General features: G+C 45.9%; 2 protein-coding genes across 2 annotated transcripts in view; both read left to right on the forward strand.

Moving 5' to 3' along the window:
* LOC310843269 (uncharacterized protein) overlaps positions 1-15,832 on the forward strand; it is a 217,324-nt gene that overhangs the window by 19,793 nt on the left and 181,699 nt on the right. Inside the window, exon 2 of the mRNA XM_083736319.1 lies at positions 11,517-11,625. The gene's annotated coding sequence lies outside the window, so the exon portion shown is untranslated. The remainder of the gene's footprint in view (positions 1-11,516; positions 11,626-15,832) is intronic.
* Positions 696-11,085, forward strand: LOC310843280 (uncharacterized protein). Its single transcript, XM_083736346.1, has 5 exons — positions 696-1,682; positions 1,885-1,966; positions 2,255-2,337; positions 4,526-4,652; positions 6,342-11,085. Exons 1-5 carry the CDS (start codon positions 1,266-1,268, stop codon positions 8,399-8,401), a joined length of 2,769 nt encoding a protein of 922 aa, XP_083592472.1. The 5' UTR covers positions 696-1,265; the 3' UTR covers positions 8,402-11,085.

Consider the following 15,832-nt stretch of genomic DNA (forward strand, 5'->3'; position numbering starts at 1 on the left):
GGACCACATCCTCTCTGTCCCAAAGGGAATGTTGATGGAAAACCAGCCGGAAATGGGCGCTGCTCCTCACTGAGGCTCCAGGGACCTTGGCATCAATGGCTGTGCGTGTGTTAAGCTATCTAATAGAATACTAATACTAAATTACCCACCTAAATTTCAAGGGAGTTGTATTTGGCTCTGCCCACTTGGCCCTCAGGGGGTTGGCCAGATACATTCCTGGCCCTCAGAGCAAAGAAAGAGTGACCCCGCCCCAGGAGTCTTTCTGGAGAGCAGCAGAGTCCAAGTGCAAAAAAAGGAGACAGAAGCAGGGGAGTGGGGGTGGAGGGAGAGCAACCCCTGAGGACCCCCAGGTGAGGACCCCCACTAGAGCCACGCACCCATTTTTCAAAAGATACAAATGACTCCCTTGTCAGTCAGTTCTGACTTCATGCATTGACTGGAAGGCAGGAGAAACCAGGCTGATTCATCTCCCAGAAATCCCTTCCGCTGCCTCCACATTTTGCATTGCAATCTTCCTTCTAGGAGAGCTAGAGGCTGCTTCCTCCTATTCCTCCTCCTCCTCCTTTTTCTCCTGTAGTACTTCTGCTGTGTGTGACACAGGTCAGCGTCATTGCACAACAGAGGAAACGTGTCTGAATGGTTGCTCCCAAACCTCTTTGTCTGTTTCCCTTCTTTCTTTCTCCTTATTGGCAGAGGAGGCCAGCCAAGCAGATCAAGCCAAGCTTTGTGAGGAGCTGGGTATGTTTAGTTGGAGAGGAGGAGACAGAGAGGAGATAGGACAGCCATGTCCCCTGGGGGTAGGATTCCAACCAATGGCTTCAAGCTACAAGAAAGGAGATTCAGATTCAACACACATAGTCATTTTTCACGAGGCACCAATGACTCCCTTGTCAATCAGTTCTGACTTCATGAATTGACTGGAAGGAAGGAGCAACCAGGCTGAGTCCCCTCGCATTAATCTCTTCGCTTGCCTCCACATTCCACAATCTCCCTTCTAGAGGCCTACATCTCCTCCTCCTCCCCCTCCTCCTTTTTAGAAAGATAGCTCAGAGTCTGGGCTGTGGTGCAGTCCTACCCTGGTTCCCAGCAAGACTCATCCATGCTTGCTCAGGGAACCTTTTTCTTCTCCTGATATTGTACAGCTTTTGTAACAGAACAATGTATTTGCTTTGTAGGATTTGCTAGAGCTTCTCATTCAGACAGACAGAATTTTAAAAAGACCAAAGGCTTCCTTCCAATCTCTCAGAGGCTTGCTGAGAGCACAGATGGATGAGCAAGATTCAGCTGGCCCTGGAGCAGGAAGAGGCCATGCCAACCAAACTGGGAGCAGTGGGGGATTCTGGGAAAACTCTGTGCAGAATATCCTGGGTGAGGAGGACACCCTCCGCTCAGAGGTGCAGAGCCAGCAGTTGAGGCAGTTCTGCTGCCAGGAGGCCAAAGGACCCCGAGAGGTGTGCAGCCGACTCTACCACCTTGACCATCAGTGGCTGAAGCCGGAAAAGCACACAAAAGCTGAGATGCTGGACCTGGTGATCTTGGAGCAGTTCCTGGCTGTCCTTCCCCCGGAGATGGAGAGCTGGGTGAGGGACTGTGGAGCAGAGACCAGTTCCCAGGCAGTGGCCCTGGCCGAAGGTTTCCTCCTGAGTCAGGCAGAGGACAGAAAGCAGGAAGAGAGAAAGCAGGTGAGAGAGACTTTCCTCTGTATACTCCCAAGGGGCTCCAAACAGGACAGAAAATATCCCATAATGGTCTGCTGATGGCCTATCCTTTTTCTGGGGAGGCATCCATGGAATGAGATCTAACACTCTTAAAGTTTTTTTCTTTTTCATTCTCTTTGTAGTATTTCTCGCCTTTCTCTGTTTTGAATCCTTGTTGGTCTTTCAGGAAAATGATCATTTTGCAGAAATGAACATGGATTCCTGTGAGACAGAGAGGCCTCTGTTGGACACCAGAGAGACACCATTGGGTAAGGTGAATGGTGGGTTTTCTCCTTTTGGTCTCCTTTTGTTTGTTTCCCAACTAATCTGTGGGTTCTTTTCATCTTGTTTTTTCCTTGGGGGGGGGGTGACTGTTGGGGCCAAGGGTCTAGAACAGGGGAGACATATTTCTGCACAACAAACATATGAAACAAACGTCCAAATGCACTCAGCAGGTAAGGCTTTCTCAAAGGCCCATCTGTAGTTAGAGATGCCCTGTTTCACCTGTGAGAGAAGCAGGCACTCCTGGCGTCCTGATTACCTTTTTTCTCTTGCAGGAGACAGAATGATGCCGGCAAGACCTCCTGATCCGCCTTTTCATGGGGGCAGAAGGGAAGCAGCAGCTGTGGAACCAGATCAGGTCAGGGGAAGCTGCCTTGTGGGAACAGAGGCCGAGGGATGGAGCAATGTCATGGACTGGTTGGGCACAGAGGAATGGTGGGAGGAAGCAGCCTGGGAACCAGGAAACGAAGACGGCTCAGAGCCCAAGGAGTGGAGGTGGAAGAAGGATGAGCGGTCAGAGGGGCAAGAGGGAGAAGCCTGGGAAGAGGAGGTGTCAGAATCTGAATGGGTAACAGGGCTTAGTGAGCTGGGAGACTCTGTGGCAAAATGCAGTGCAGAATCAGAGGCAGAAGAGGAGGGAGGCAAGTGGAGGAGGGAGGTCAAGAGGCAGAGGTGAGTCAGGAGAAGGAGGAGCCACCGGTGGCTCGCTCTCCTTCTGCCAGAAGCCACCCTCCCTGCTTGTCTCTCAGAACCAGGAGACGTCTGACAATGGAGGAGCAAAGGCAGGCTGCACATTGGTGCACTGCTCAATCGCTTGCAAGAAACCCCAGAGAGGAGGGGAGTTAGAAAGCTGTGGGGAGCCGGAGGCCTTCACTCTCAGCAACTGATTTTGTGGAGGAAGACCCTGACATGGAATTCGACTCAATATTGATCCAGAGCAGAACTCCAATATATAGTTAGCAAATTGGCACTGTCCATAAGAAATCCAGTTGCAGCAGACTTTACTTACATAACATAGTAAGTCTAAACCTTAACCCTTAACCTTAACAAGAGAGAGCGAAAGAGAAAGAGGCTCCTGACCTTGACAGAAGAGATAAGAGAACCACTTTAAACCAGCTGTACTCAGCTTCTCTGAAGGAATAACCCAAACATCAGGCACCTTCTGCTTATTTCTCTAATGCAGACAAGCTTCCAGAACCCTCTTGAATTAATCAGAATAGGAAAGAGATCAATGCTTTCTGCACTAATAAATGCAGACTAACAATCCCCCCCCCCATTTATTAGGTGCAGGAAGTATTGATATGCAAAACACCTCTAGAAAAACATTGCATGTACACTTTCCTTCTACAAGAATAAATCCTAGCCTTTGGTTGGTAGACCAAAGACGAAACAGTCTGACCAGATGCTTCTGTGAGCAGCAGAACAACATCCTGACTCCTAAAAAACCAACTCACGTTTTTCAAATGTAGTCCCTCACATTATAAAACAAAACAGTACCTATGAAACCTGACACAGTTAAGGAAAAGACGCAACTCACTCATCAAAACAGCTATCTTATAAACCTTACCTTACGTTACCTTATCTTAAACTCCACTCAAATATATAAACCAAGACCTGAAAACATCACTTCATAGCAAACCTCTCCAACGGAATACTCAACAGAGCACCTCTTTACAAGACCACTTAAACAAACTACCTAATCTTACTTTTCATATACCTCCACACTAAAGAAACTTCCACCTAGACAACTAGTCCATTAATTGATTGACAATGCAAACTGACAGACCCTCAGGGAATGAGCTGCTCTTCTCATTAGGCCTGAAACTCAGCCAAGTCTGTTAATATCGTGTTCTTGCTGATAAAGAGTTAACTCCAGCTGTGAACTGTGGGATTTCCTGCCCAGATAACTCTGTGACAGAGGCTTCTGAATGTCGCCAGTAGGATTCATCTGTAGTTGCTGTTTTCATGGAATCCTAGAGTTGAAGGGGACCAAAAGGGTCATCAAGTCCCACCCCCTGCATTGCAGGAGTCTCAGCTAGATCACCCAAGACAGATGGCCATCCAAACTAGGCTTCTTGTATTTCTATATTCATCACTGAATGCTAGAATAGGCTTCTAAGCAGCGGACAGACGATAACAAATAGTGGCCAGGCCAGCCCAGCCCTGTCCACTGCAAAATGGGTCCCGCCCCCCATTCCTCCCCCTCTCCATGCCCCCCTCTCCATGAACCCCTTGAATTTGGCTTTAGAGCATTGGGATGAAACCTTCCCAGAACAACTCACAAGGAGAGGGGGAAGTGGATCCTTCCATCTGGGAAACTTGGATTCTTGCGTACCACCTATTTGCACAAAGACCAATTCCCATAATTAAAACGCAGAATTAAATAATTCCATTAAAGCGTTAAAATAAGCATCCATATTTAAAATGTGCAGCAAAGCAATCCTATTGAAACAACACCACAATTGACAGGAAGGAAACAACAGAGCATTGTGTAGCAGATTATATTTCTGCTGTCTCAGAGGAAGACATTTCCCTTTTTCTTTTAGGGTCCAGTGTGCTTTGAAGATGTCGCTGTTCGTTTCACGGACGAGGAGTGGGCGTTGCTGGATCCTGACCAGAGAGCTCTGCATAAGGACGTCATGGAGGAGAATCATGGGATCGTGGCCTCTCTTGGTAAGGCTCCCTGTGGGATCATAATATCTCTTTAAATTCAAAACAGCTGTCTGTGATGAACCTCATATATTTTCACAGAATTCAACAGCGCCCCATACAACACCTGGGATTACAGTATTCCCACAAAAAAACCTTGAAGAGTAAAGTACTGTTTTTTCTGTGAATGATCTTCCTCCAGTTGCAGCTTCTTAAACAAGGATCAGGCTGGTCTGAACTATCGAGGCCATTTTAACTGTAAACTTCAGAGTTGTTAGGGAAGTTGAAGTAGCTTCTGTCAGGTTTTCACTTTTTGTTTTTGCTCCTGTCAGTCTTTGGTTGTCCAAAGAGAAGAGTGATGTTGGAAACGGAAGGGATTCCATAACCTTTGCTCTCCACCAACTCAAGCATGGGTTGCCTGACAAAGGTGTTTGGCTGTTTTAAAATGTGAACTGCTGCGTTAGGGACGCAGGTGGCACTGTGGGTTAAACCACAGAGCCTAGGACTTGCCAATCAGAAGGTCGGCGGTTCGAATCCCCGTGACGGGGTGAGCTCCCGTTGTTCGGTCCCAGCTCCTGCCAACCTAGCAATTCGAAAGCACGTCAAAGTGCAAGTAGATAAATAGGTACTGCTCTGGCGGGAAGGTAATTGGTGTTTCCATGTGCTCTTCTGGTTCACCAGAAGCGACTTACTCGTGCTGGCCACATGACCTGGAAGCTGTACGCGACATTTTTCCACCCTCGCCACATCAAGCAGTTGGTCCCTTACCTTTCTCGCCCTGACCTGGCCACAGTGATCCATGCGATGGTCACCTTCAGGCTTGACTATTGTAATTCGCTCTACGCGGGGCTGCCCTTGAAGCTGTCCCAGAAACTCCAGCAGGTGCAGAATGCTGCAGCGAGGCTCCTTACGGGGTCTCTGCCATGGGAGCATATTCGCCCAGTGCTTTTCCAGCTGCACTGGCTTCCGATGGAGTACAGGATCAGATTTAAGGTGCTGGTTTTGACCTTTAAAGCCCTTCACAGCCTAGGACCCTTGTACATATGGGACCTCCTCTCCCGGTATGCCCCAAGGAGGACCTTAAGGTCCACAAATAGTAACACCCTAATGGTCTGGGCCCTAAGGAAGTTAGATTGGCTTCAACCAGAGCCAGGGCCTTTTTAACACTGGCTCCGGCCTGGTGGAACGCTCTGTCTCATAAGACCAGGGCCTTGCAGGATCTGATTTCATTCCACAGGGCCTGTGAGACAGAGCTGTTCCGCCTGGCCTTTGGCTTGGAGCTAATTTGATTCCCTCACCCTCTTTCTTTTTCCTTTCTCCTCCTGTGATGAGACTGCATTTTAATATTTTAACGTTTCAATATTTTAATGTTGTATTTTAATCTTGTTTTTAAGTTGTATTCATTCAACTTGTTTTTATTTTTGCTTCTTAGCCACCCTGAGCCCAGCCTTGGCTGGGGAGGGCAGGATATAAACAAAAATTATTATTATTATTATTATTATTATTATTATTACGCCAGTTCCCTCAGCCAATAAAGCGAGATGAGCGCCTCAACCCCAGAGTCGGTCACAACTGGACCTAATGCTCTGGGGTCCTTTACCTTTACCTTACTGCGTTTTCAGGGTGTGGATTCAACATTCTTTTTGACCAGTTTTAACAAGTATTCTACATTAATTCCTCCCTGAGGCTCTAATCCATTTCTCTTTATTGCAGATAGTGATGGACTGGAAATCAAGGACAAGGGCGACCATGACAAAATCCCCACAATGGAGAAGGTGTATGAATATCTTGAAAGTGGGAAAAGTTCCTATTCCACTTCCCATCAAGGAAATCTCATTAGGAAGAAACCCTATCAGTGCATGGAATGTGGAAAGAGCTTCGGACAGAGAGCCCATCTCACTTCCCATCAAAGAATTCATACAGGGGAGAAACCCTATCAGTGCGTGGAATGTGGAAAGAGCTTCAGTCAGAGCTCCTCTCTCACTTCCCATCAACTAATTCATATAGGGGAGAAACCCTATCAGTGCGTGGAATGTGAAAAGAGCTTCAGTAAGAGCTCCCATCTCACTTCCCATCAGAGAATTCATACAGGGGAGAAGCCCTATCAGTGTGTGGAATGTGGAAAAAGCTTTAGTCACAGTGGCCATCTCACTTGCCATCAAATAACACATACAACAGAGAAACCATATCAGTGCTTGGAATGTGGAAAGAGCTTCACTACGATCTCCTCTCTGAGTTCCCATCAGAGAATTCATACAGGAGAGAAACCCTATCAGTGTGTGGAATGTGGAAAGAGCTTCAATACGAGCTCTGATCTCACTAAGCATCAGAGAATTCATACAGGGGAGAAACCCTATCTGTGTGTGGAATGTGGAAAGAGCTTCATTGATAGCTCCTCACTCACTTCCCATCGAAGAATTCATACTGGGGAGAAACCTTATCAGTGTGTGGAATGTGGAAAGAGCTTCACTCATAGCTCTCATCTCACTTCCCATCAAAGAATTCATACGGGTGAGAAGCCCTATCATTGTGTGGAATGTGGAAAGAGCTTCAGTAAGAGATCCGATCTCACTAAGCATAAGAGAATTCACAGAGGGGAGAAACCCTATCAGTGTGTGGAATGCGGGAAGAGCTTCATTCAGCTCTCCCATCTCACTTCCCATCAAAGAGTTCATACAGGGGAGAAACCATATAATTGTTTGGAATGTGGAAAGAGCTTCGCTCAGGGCTCCCATCTCACTTCTCACCAAAGAATTCATACAGGGGAGAAACCCTATCAGTGCATGGAGTGTGGGAAGAACTTCAGGAAGACTTCTGAACTCAGGTCCCATGAAAGAATTCATACAGGGGAGAAACCATATAATTGTTTGGAATGTGGAAAGAGCTTCGTTCAGGGCTCCCATCTCAGTTCTCACCAAAGAATTCATACAGGGGAAAAACCATATCAGTGTGCGGAATGTGGAAAAAGCTTCAGTGTGAACTCCTCTCTCACTTCCCATCAAAGAATTCATACAGGGGAGAAACCCTATCAGTGTGTAGAGTGTGGAAAGAGCTTCACTGATCGCTCCTCTCTCAGTTCCCATGAAAGAATTCATACAGGGGAAAAACCCTATCAGTGTGTGGAATGTGGAAAGAGATTCCTTCGGAGCACTGATCTCACTTCCCATCAAAGAATTCATACAGGGGAGAAACCCTATCAGTGCGTGAAATGCGGAAAGAGCTTCAGGGACAGCTCCTCTCTTAATTCCCATCAAAGAATTCATACAGGGGAGAAACCCTATCAATGTGTGGAATGTGGGAAGAGCTTCAGGGACAGCTCTCAACTCAGTTCCCATCAAAGAATTCATACAGGGGAGAAACCCTATCAGTGCATGGAATGTGGGAAGAGTTTCAGGAAGAGGTCCTCTCTAACTTCCCATCACAGAATTCATACGGGGGAGAAACCCTTTCAGTGCTTTGTATGTGGAAAGAGCTTCAGTGCCACCTCCCATCTCACTTCCCATCACAGAATTCATACAGGGGAGAAACCCTATCAGTGTGTGGAATGTGGAAAGAGCTTTAGTCAGAACTCCAATCTCACTTCCCACCAAAGAATTCATACAGGGGACAAACCCTATCAGTGCATGGAATGTGGAAACAGCTTCAGGGACAGCTTTGATCTCATTTGCCATCAAAGAATTCATACAAAGGATGAAAAAGCTTTCATTGTACAGCTTTCAGCGCTAGGGAAAAACACACCTCTTGAACCAGGCCTTTGGCTGATTGACATGTAATGTCCTTTAAAAATGTGATAGGGAGGTGGGGATTATATGTTGGGGAGGTGTTTTTTGTTTTCATATTATTTTATCTTGTAACCATCTTGAGACCTGTGGAATAGGAACCAACTCGTAGAGGCCCTTGCCCCCCCAATAAAATATTTGAGGGGGGCATCCCCCTAGTTGATAGGCATTGGCATTCAAATAGCATGCACACACCACAGCATGTGACTGTTATGTGAGGTGGTGCTCACTAAACTTTATATTTTATTCAAGTTGGTACCCCTGATATAGGGAAGTATCGAAATTAAATAAATGCATAAATAAAATAAGACCATCTTGGTTACCTTCATTTGCACATGCTTCTGTTTGTCAATATTCTTCTTATTTATTATCATTTTTAATTCTAGCTTAATCCACACACAGCCATAGATGCCAAGGTCATGAGGTCACCAACTGATGTGCCTTTCAAGGAGTGTTAGACAAATTCCCGGAGGAGGACAGGGTTCTGCTCTGGCTCCACAGGGAGAGGCAGCCAAGCTTCTGAAAAACAGTTGCTGGAAACCGCAGGAAGGGAGAAGAGGGCTCGGATCCTGCTTGGGGGTTTCCTGTTGGGGCACCTGATCAACCACTGTAAGAACAGGAGGCCGGGCTAGATGGGCCCTTGGTTTTAGCAGCAGCTGGGCAATAGTCCTTTCTGGGCTCCTGAAAGGGTGCAGGAGGGAGCCAGGTGAGCCCAGCACTTCCTCCAGGGGCCATCTGAAGATTTCACAGTGGTTTGCAAAATAAACATACAGGTTAAAACGGGTTGGCAAGTTTTACCTCGCCTGGGTCGGTTCATTCCCGCGGACATCGTTCCGTGGGCTGGATTGCGTCTGCACAGACGATTTCCAGTGCCGCGGAAGCGAGTCCCCACTCCACACTGTGCTGGTTTAGCACAGTGCATGGGGACTTGCTGAGCGGGCAGCTCGATCTCGTGGGCCATTTAAACTACCCCCATGGGCTGCTTGCTGCCCATGGACCGTAGGTTGCCAACCCCTGGGTTAAGAGCTTTCTCAAAAACAAGTAAAGCTAGAGAAATCTCTCCTCCCCATTTTTGGATGGAATTCTTAACCCAAGGTACTATTTCTGGGTTAGCGGAATCTGTAACCTGAAGCGTCTGTAACCTGAGGTACCACTGTATTTAGACCCTCAATTGGAGTACCTTAGGGGGCATCACCAGAATCAATTATGCTACAGGTACCATTAGGCATGCATTTTTCAAGTAAATGTATAGAGTATATTTTTCTTTGGTGTGACAATTAGTCTACAGAGGCATGAAGTCCTGGTGCTTTACTTTATATTCACTTGCTAAGTACTAAGTACTTTTCCATGTATAAGACTAGTTTTTTTTTTTTTTACTTTAAAATAAGGTTAAAAATCTGGGGGTGTCTTATACATGGATAGTGCATATGCCCAGTTTCTAAATTTGGGGTCCCCCAAAGTAGGGGTTGTCTTATACATGGGGGCGTCTTATATACGGAAAAATATGGTACTTTGTGGACTTCAGCGTCAGGTCAATGAACACAAGGTGCAGCTGCTGTACAGGGTGACATTAACTAGCACAAGGTGGTTCTGTCAGTAGGCAGATAGGCTTGAAGCTGCTCTATCTCTTTGCAGAGGATGCAGTCCTAGGTTAGAAGTGAGTAGTTGCAAAGTAGCTTTCGGACACGTTTGAGTAAGACCCATTTGTATAACTCCTGCTATTTCCGTAAATGATATTTGTACTAGAGGCTTATGTGAATTGCTGAAACAGGCACACAGCCTAAAAGGTAAATACTGTTTAGGGAAGCTCTTAATATCTGAAGGACTATAGTATTTTAATATTTTGTTGGAAGCTGCCCAGAGTGGCTGGGGAAACCCAGGCAGATGGGCGGGGTATAAATAATAAATTGTTGTTGTTGTTGTTATGTTAAAGCTATGGTTTTCCCAGTAGTGATGTATGGAAGTGAGAGCTGGACCATAAAGAAGGCTGATCGCCAAATAATTGATGCTTTTGAATTATGGTGTTGGAGGAGACTCTTGAGAGTCCCATGGACTGCAAGAAGATCAAACGTATCCATTCTGAAGGAAATCAGCCCCAAGTGCTCACTGGAAGGACAGATCCTGAAGCTGAGGCTCCAAGACTTTGGCCACCTCATGAGAAGAGATGACTCCCTGGAAAAGACCCTGATGTTGGGAAAGATAGAGGGCACAAGGAGAAGGGGACGAGAGAGGACGAGATGGTGGGACAGTGTTCTCGAAGCTACCAGCATGAGTTTGACCAAACTGCGGGAGGCAGTGGAAGACAGAAGTGCGTGGCGTGCTCTGGTCCAGGGGGTCACGAAGAGTTGGACATGACTAAACAACATTATTATTATTATTATTATTATTATTATTACAAATATATGTATATATTGCCATTTTAGGGCAATTTCCTGTTTGCTTTGAGCCTTAATTCAAATCTCTGAATAGTTATTCTAAAATTCAGTTTACATCATGTGAGAGAAGTTTTTCAAAACTAAAATTAATCAAGAGTTATCTTAGGTCCACTATGAGTCAAGCTGAGCTCTCTGGCTTAGCCATCTTGTCAACTGAAAACAAAGTAGCGAAAGGAATGTTTTGAGTGCTTATGCTAACAATGTTAAGTAAATAAACCAGAAAATAAAAAATAACACTTGCAACTGTAAGCATCTTATTTTTCCTTCTTTTAATAATTTAAGGGGGGTGGTGACAAGAAATTTTCCGCACCGGGACATTGCAAAACAGCCCCCCCCCCACGTTGAGGGAGTGCTATGAACAGGTGAAGGGGGGAATTGCAACTGCCAGAAAAGGAGCTCAGCTCCGTTTGCAGGAGAAGCTGCCCCCCCCCCCCCGCCCCAGCTGAGAGAACAGCGAACGTGTCGATTGCAAGCGGATACAATATATCTGGTCTTGGCCCAATGTTGGCCTATGTGAAAACTCTCGGGAAAGGAAAGCAGGAGGCGTCCCCCAAAAAGCATCTCTGGAAGTGTGCAATGTGCGCTAGACAGAAAAACGCAGAGGGCACACTGGGCTTTGCAAGGGTTAAAGGGAACTGAGCTGCATTCCTAGAGAGGAAGCAAAAGGGGGCCAGGTCCTCCAGAGCCAAGGCCCCTCCCTCCCCTGTCCTTTCAAGCAAGGAAGGGGGGGTTTGCTTTGGTGTCTCCTGCAAGGGCTGCCTCGCTGTCCCCTCCTGGGATCTGGTGAGTCTCCTCTCCCCCCCCCCCCAGAGGGTGCAGTGGGGAGACAGTGGGGGTCCCAGGGCTGCAGCAGGGGAGGTTGCCTGGGGGGCCAGATCTGCTCCTGCAGGGGGGGGGACCCCAAGTCAGGGAGGAGGAGGGGGTCCTGCCAGGGAGGGGCCAGGTCTGCAATGCTCTCCTTCCTGCAGATCAGAGGATCCCAAACTCATTTGCCCTTCTGCCTCCCCCCTTTCAGAAAAAAACTGACTCCCCCGAAATCTCCCTTCTTTAACTCAGCCTCATTGCACAACAGAGGAAACATCTGCAAATGGTTTTCCAAAGCTGGACGAGGAGGTGGACTAGCCCCCCCTCCTCTAAAAAGGTGGGAGAGAAAGGCCAGGAATAAAGAGAGGGATCCCAGCCCATAGTCTGGCTGCTGCATTGGGGACCAGCTGCCCGGGCAACTCCCAGGGCTGGATTTAGGTTTGATGAGGCCCTAAGCTCCTGAAGGTAATGGGGCCCTTTATATGTCCAGCTGTCCTTTGTCAACAACAAATAGTCGCTGGGTTTTTGGTGTTGAATATATGCTATATGGTTATTTATGGACCTAATAGTTATTTGTAAGTGTTGCCAGGCTACCAGTACTTGCAGAATGCCGACAGCCTATATATAGAAATGAGCAAACCAGTGATATTTTAGGAAGCAGGATAGCAGGCGGGGCCATTACTTACATCATAGCAGCCTACATAACACAAAACACTGTTGCTGTATGTAGGTTTTATTTTATCCAGGTTTTTTACCCTTTAATTTTTTTGGGGACCCCCCAAAAGAGTGGGACCCTAAGCTATATATATTTTTTTAGCTTATAAATAAATCTGGCCCTGGCAGCTCCCCACGGAGGCCACTGCAGCAATCCCCTCGCACCCAGAGCAGGGCATCCCAGGACCACATCCTCTCTCTCCCAAAGGGATTGTTGCTGGAAAACCAGCTGGAAATGGGCGCTGCTACTCACTGAGCCTCCAGGGACCTTGGTATCAGTGGCTGTGTGTGTGTCTTAAGCTATCTAAGAGAATAATCATAATAAATTAGCCACCTAAATTTCAAGGGAGAAGTCTTTGGTCCTACCCACTTGGCCCTCAGGGGGTTGGCCAGATACATACCTGGCCCTCAAAGCAAAGAAAAAGGGACCCCACCCCAGGGGTCTGCCTGGAGAGCGGCAGAGAGACCAAGTGCAAAAAAAGGAGACAGAAGCAGGGGAGTGGGGGGGGGGAGCAACTCCTGAGGACCCCCAGGTGAAGACCCCAACTGAAGCACCCATTGTTCACAAGATACAAATGACTCCCTTGTCTTTTTTTTTTTAATAATTTTTTTTTAAGTTTTACACAAATATCGCCAATCAGACAATTTCACAAATTACATCTTTTCATCTTTTGGACTTCCCTCAGCTTCTCTGACAATCATCCCTATTTAAATTTTTTACTACGCATTCCCTAAATTTAGTATCGCCTTTTAAAATACCTTTTCAATCATATTTACTTTCTTGCAATATTCCTTATATTTTCACAGAGCTTCTTTAAATCCCACTAGCGTTGTTTGTTCATCACATATACTTTTCAAATATTCTGTAAATTTTCCCCAGTCCTTGATGAACTTGTGATCTCGTTGATATCTTATTTTTCCAGTTAGTTTGTCCAGTTCTGCATAGTCACTGAAGAAGTATCTGAAGAAGTGTGCATGCACACGAAAGCTCATACCAAGAACTAACTTAGTTGGTCTTTAAGGTGCCACTGGAAGGAATTTTTTTTGTTTTGACTACGGCAGACCAACACGGCTACCTATCTGTAACCAGTTCTGCATAGTCCATTAATTTCATTCTCCATTCTTCCAGAGTCGGTAGGTAGTTCTTCCTGCTTCCATTTTTGGGCCATTAATATTCTCACTGCTGTTATTGCATATTGAAAAAGTTTACAATCCTTTCTATTTATTTCATTTCTTGTTATTCCTAAGAGAAAGGCTTCTGGTTTCTTTACAAAAGTATATTTCAACATCTTCTTCAACTCATTATATATCATCTCCCAAGAAGGGTTCCTTCTTTTTCTTTACATTTCCAACACTTATTACAAGTTTTAAACATTTTTGCTAACTTAACCGGTGTGATATGCCATCTATATACCATTTTCATACCATTTTCCTTTAACGTGGTACATGCTGTAAACTTCAAATTATCATTCCATACTTTAACCCAATCTTCAAATTGTATATTATACCCAAAATCTCTGGCCCAATGAATCATTACCGACTTAACTTCCTCATCCATCGTATACCATTCCAACAACATTTTATACATTTTTGACACAAATGACTCCCTTGTCAGTCAGTTTTCACTTCATGCATGACTGAAAGGCAGGAGAAACCAGGATGATTCATCTCCCAGAAATCCCTTCAGTTGCCTCCACATTTTGCATTGCAATCTTCTTTCTAGGAAGGCTAGAGGTTGCTTCCTGCTCCTCCCTCTTTTTCTTCTTCAGAAGAAAGCTCACGGTTTGGGCTGTAGTGCAGTCCAGCACTGGTTCCCTCCAATACTCATCCATGCTTGCTCAGGGAAGCATTTTCTTCTCCTGAACTTAGACAGCTTTTGTAACTGAACAATGTATTTGCTTTGTAGGATTTGCTAGAGCCTCTCCTTAAGACAGACAGAACTTGGCAGAAGACCAAAGTGTTCCTTCCGATCTCTCAGAGGCTTCCTGAGAGCACAGATGGATGAGCAAGACTCAGCTGGCCCTGGAGCAGGAAGAGGCCATGGCATCCAAACCGGGAGCAGTGGGGGATTCTGGGAAAACTCTGTGCAGAAGATCCTGGGTGAGGAGGACACCCTCCGCTCAGAGGTGCAGAGCCAGCAGTTGAGGCAGTTCTGCTTCCAGGAGGCCAAAGGACCTCGAGAAATTTGCAGCCGACTCTACCACCTTTGCCGTCAGTGGCTGAAGCCAGAAAGGCACACGAAAGCTGAGATGCTGGACCTGGTGATCTTGGAGCAGTTCCTGGTTGTCCTTCCATTAGAGATGGAGAGCTGGGTGAGGGACTGTGGAGCGGAGACCAGTTCGCAGGCGGTGGCCCTGGCCGAAGGTTTCCTCCTGAGTCAGGCAGAGGAGAGAAAGCAGGTGAGAGAGACTTTCCTCTGGATACTCCCAAGGGGTTCCAAACAGGATGGAGAACATCCCATAATGCTCTACTGTTGGCCCATCCTTTTTCTGAGAAGACATCCATGGAATGAAATCTCACACCCTTCAGGTCTTTGTAATTCTCTTTCTAATATTTCTCCCCATTCTCTGTTTTGAATCCATGTTTCTTTTTCAGGGAAAGGATCTCTTTGCAGAAATGGACCTGGATTCCTGTGAGGCAGAGAGGCCTCCGTTGGACACCAGAGAGAGGCCACTGGGTAAGGAGGAAGGTGGTTTTTCTCCATTTGGTCTCATTCTGTTAGTTTTCCTTTTTTAAAAAAACACATAATTTTTATTAACAGGCCAATCATATCACATTATTTCAAATCATATTAATTCCAGATTAAACAGCCAAATTTTTCAATTTTGTTGGGGGTACGAGAATTCAAACATCACTTCTATTACTGCTTTAATTAAACAGTTCTATCCAGTTCTATCCAGATAGTCTCTTTTTTACTTTCTTCATCTTCTTGTTGTTGTCATATATTCCTTTCTTTACGATCTCTGATAATCTTCACAGGCAGGTTAAGAACAAACATCGTCTGCGTAGGTTTTACGCACTCCACAAGTCATATCTCATAGGGACAGCCGCCATTTCACTCCTCCTTCAAAAATTTATCTTCGGTCTGCCCTTTAGCTTTCCCAGGCTTGTAAAATATCTCCTAGAGGGCTCTGCCAGGTTAAAGATCAAATTCCAAACATCGTTCACTTTCAAATAGTCCTGGTTCTCCTCCCCCCGTCTTTCTTAAATAAGCCTGTCTTGCGAGATGCCATTTTAAAACTGCGTCATAAAATTTTTCCATTCTCCGATCTTTACCAATCCTCTCTTCATCATTTATTAATCCCACACAGTTTTTAAATTCCTGCTTGTGTAGTAAAATACGGCGGTTCTTTTTTCTTTGGGGTGGAGAGTTATTTATACTCATATAAGACAAAGAAGAAAAGTTTTTTCCTCCACCCCACCTTCTTAGCTCCAGACATACTCATCTCTTAATGGCGCTTCATCTCCTGAT

Source organism: Podarcis gaigeae (assembly GCF_964106915.1).
Source record: "Podarcis gaigeae genome assembly, chromosome: 4".
Lineage (NCBI taxonomy): Eukaryota > Metazoa > Chordata > Lepidosauria > Squamata > Lacertidae > Podarcis > Podarcis gaigeae.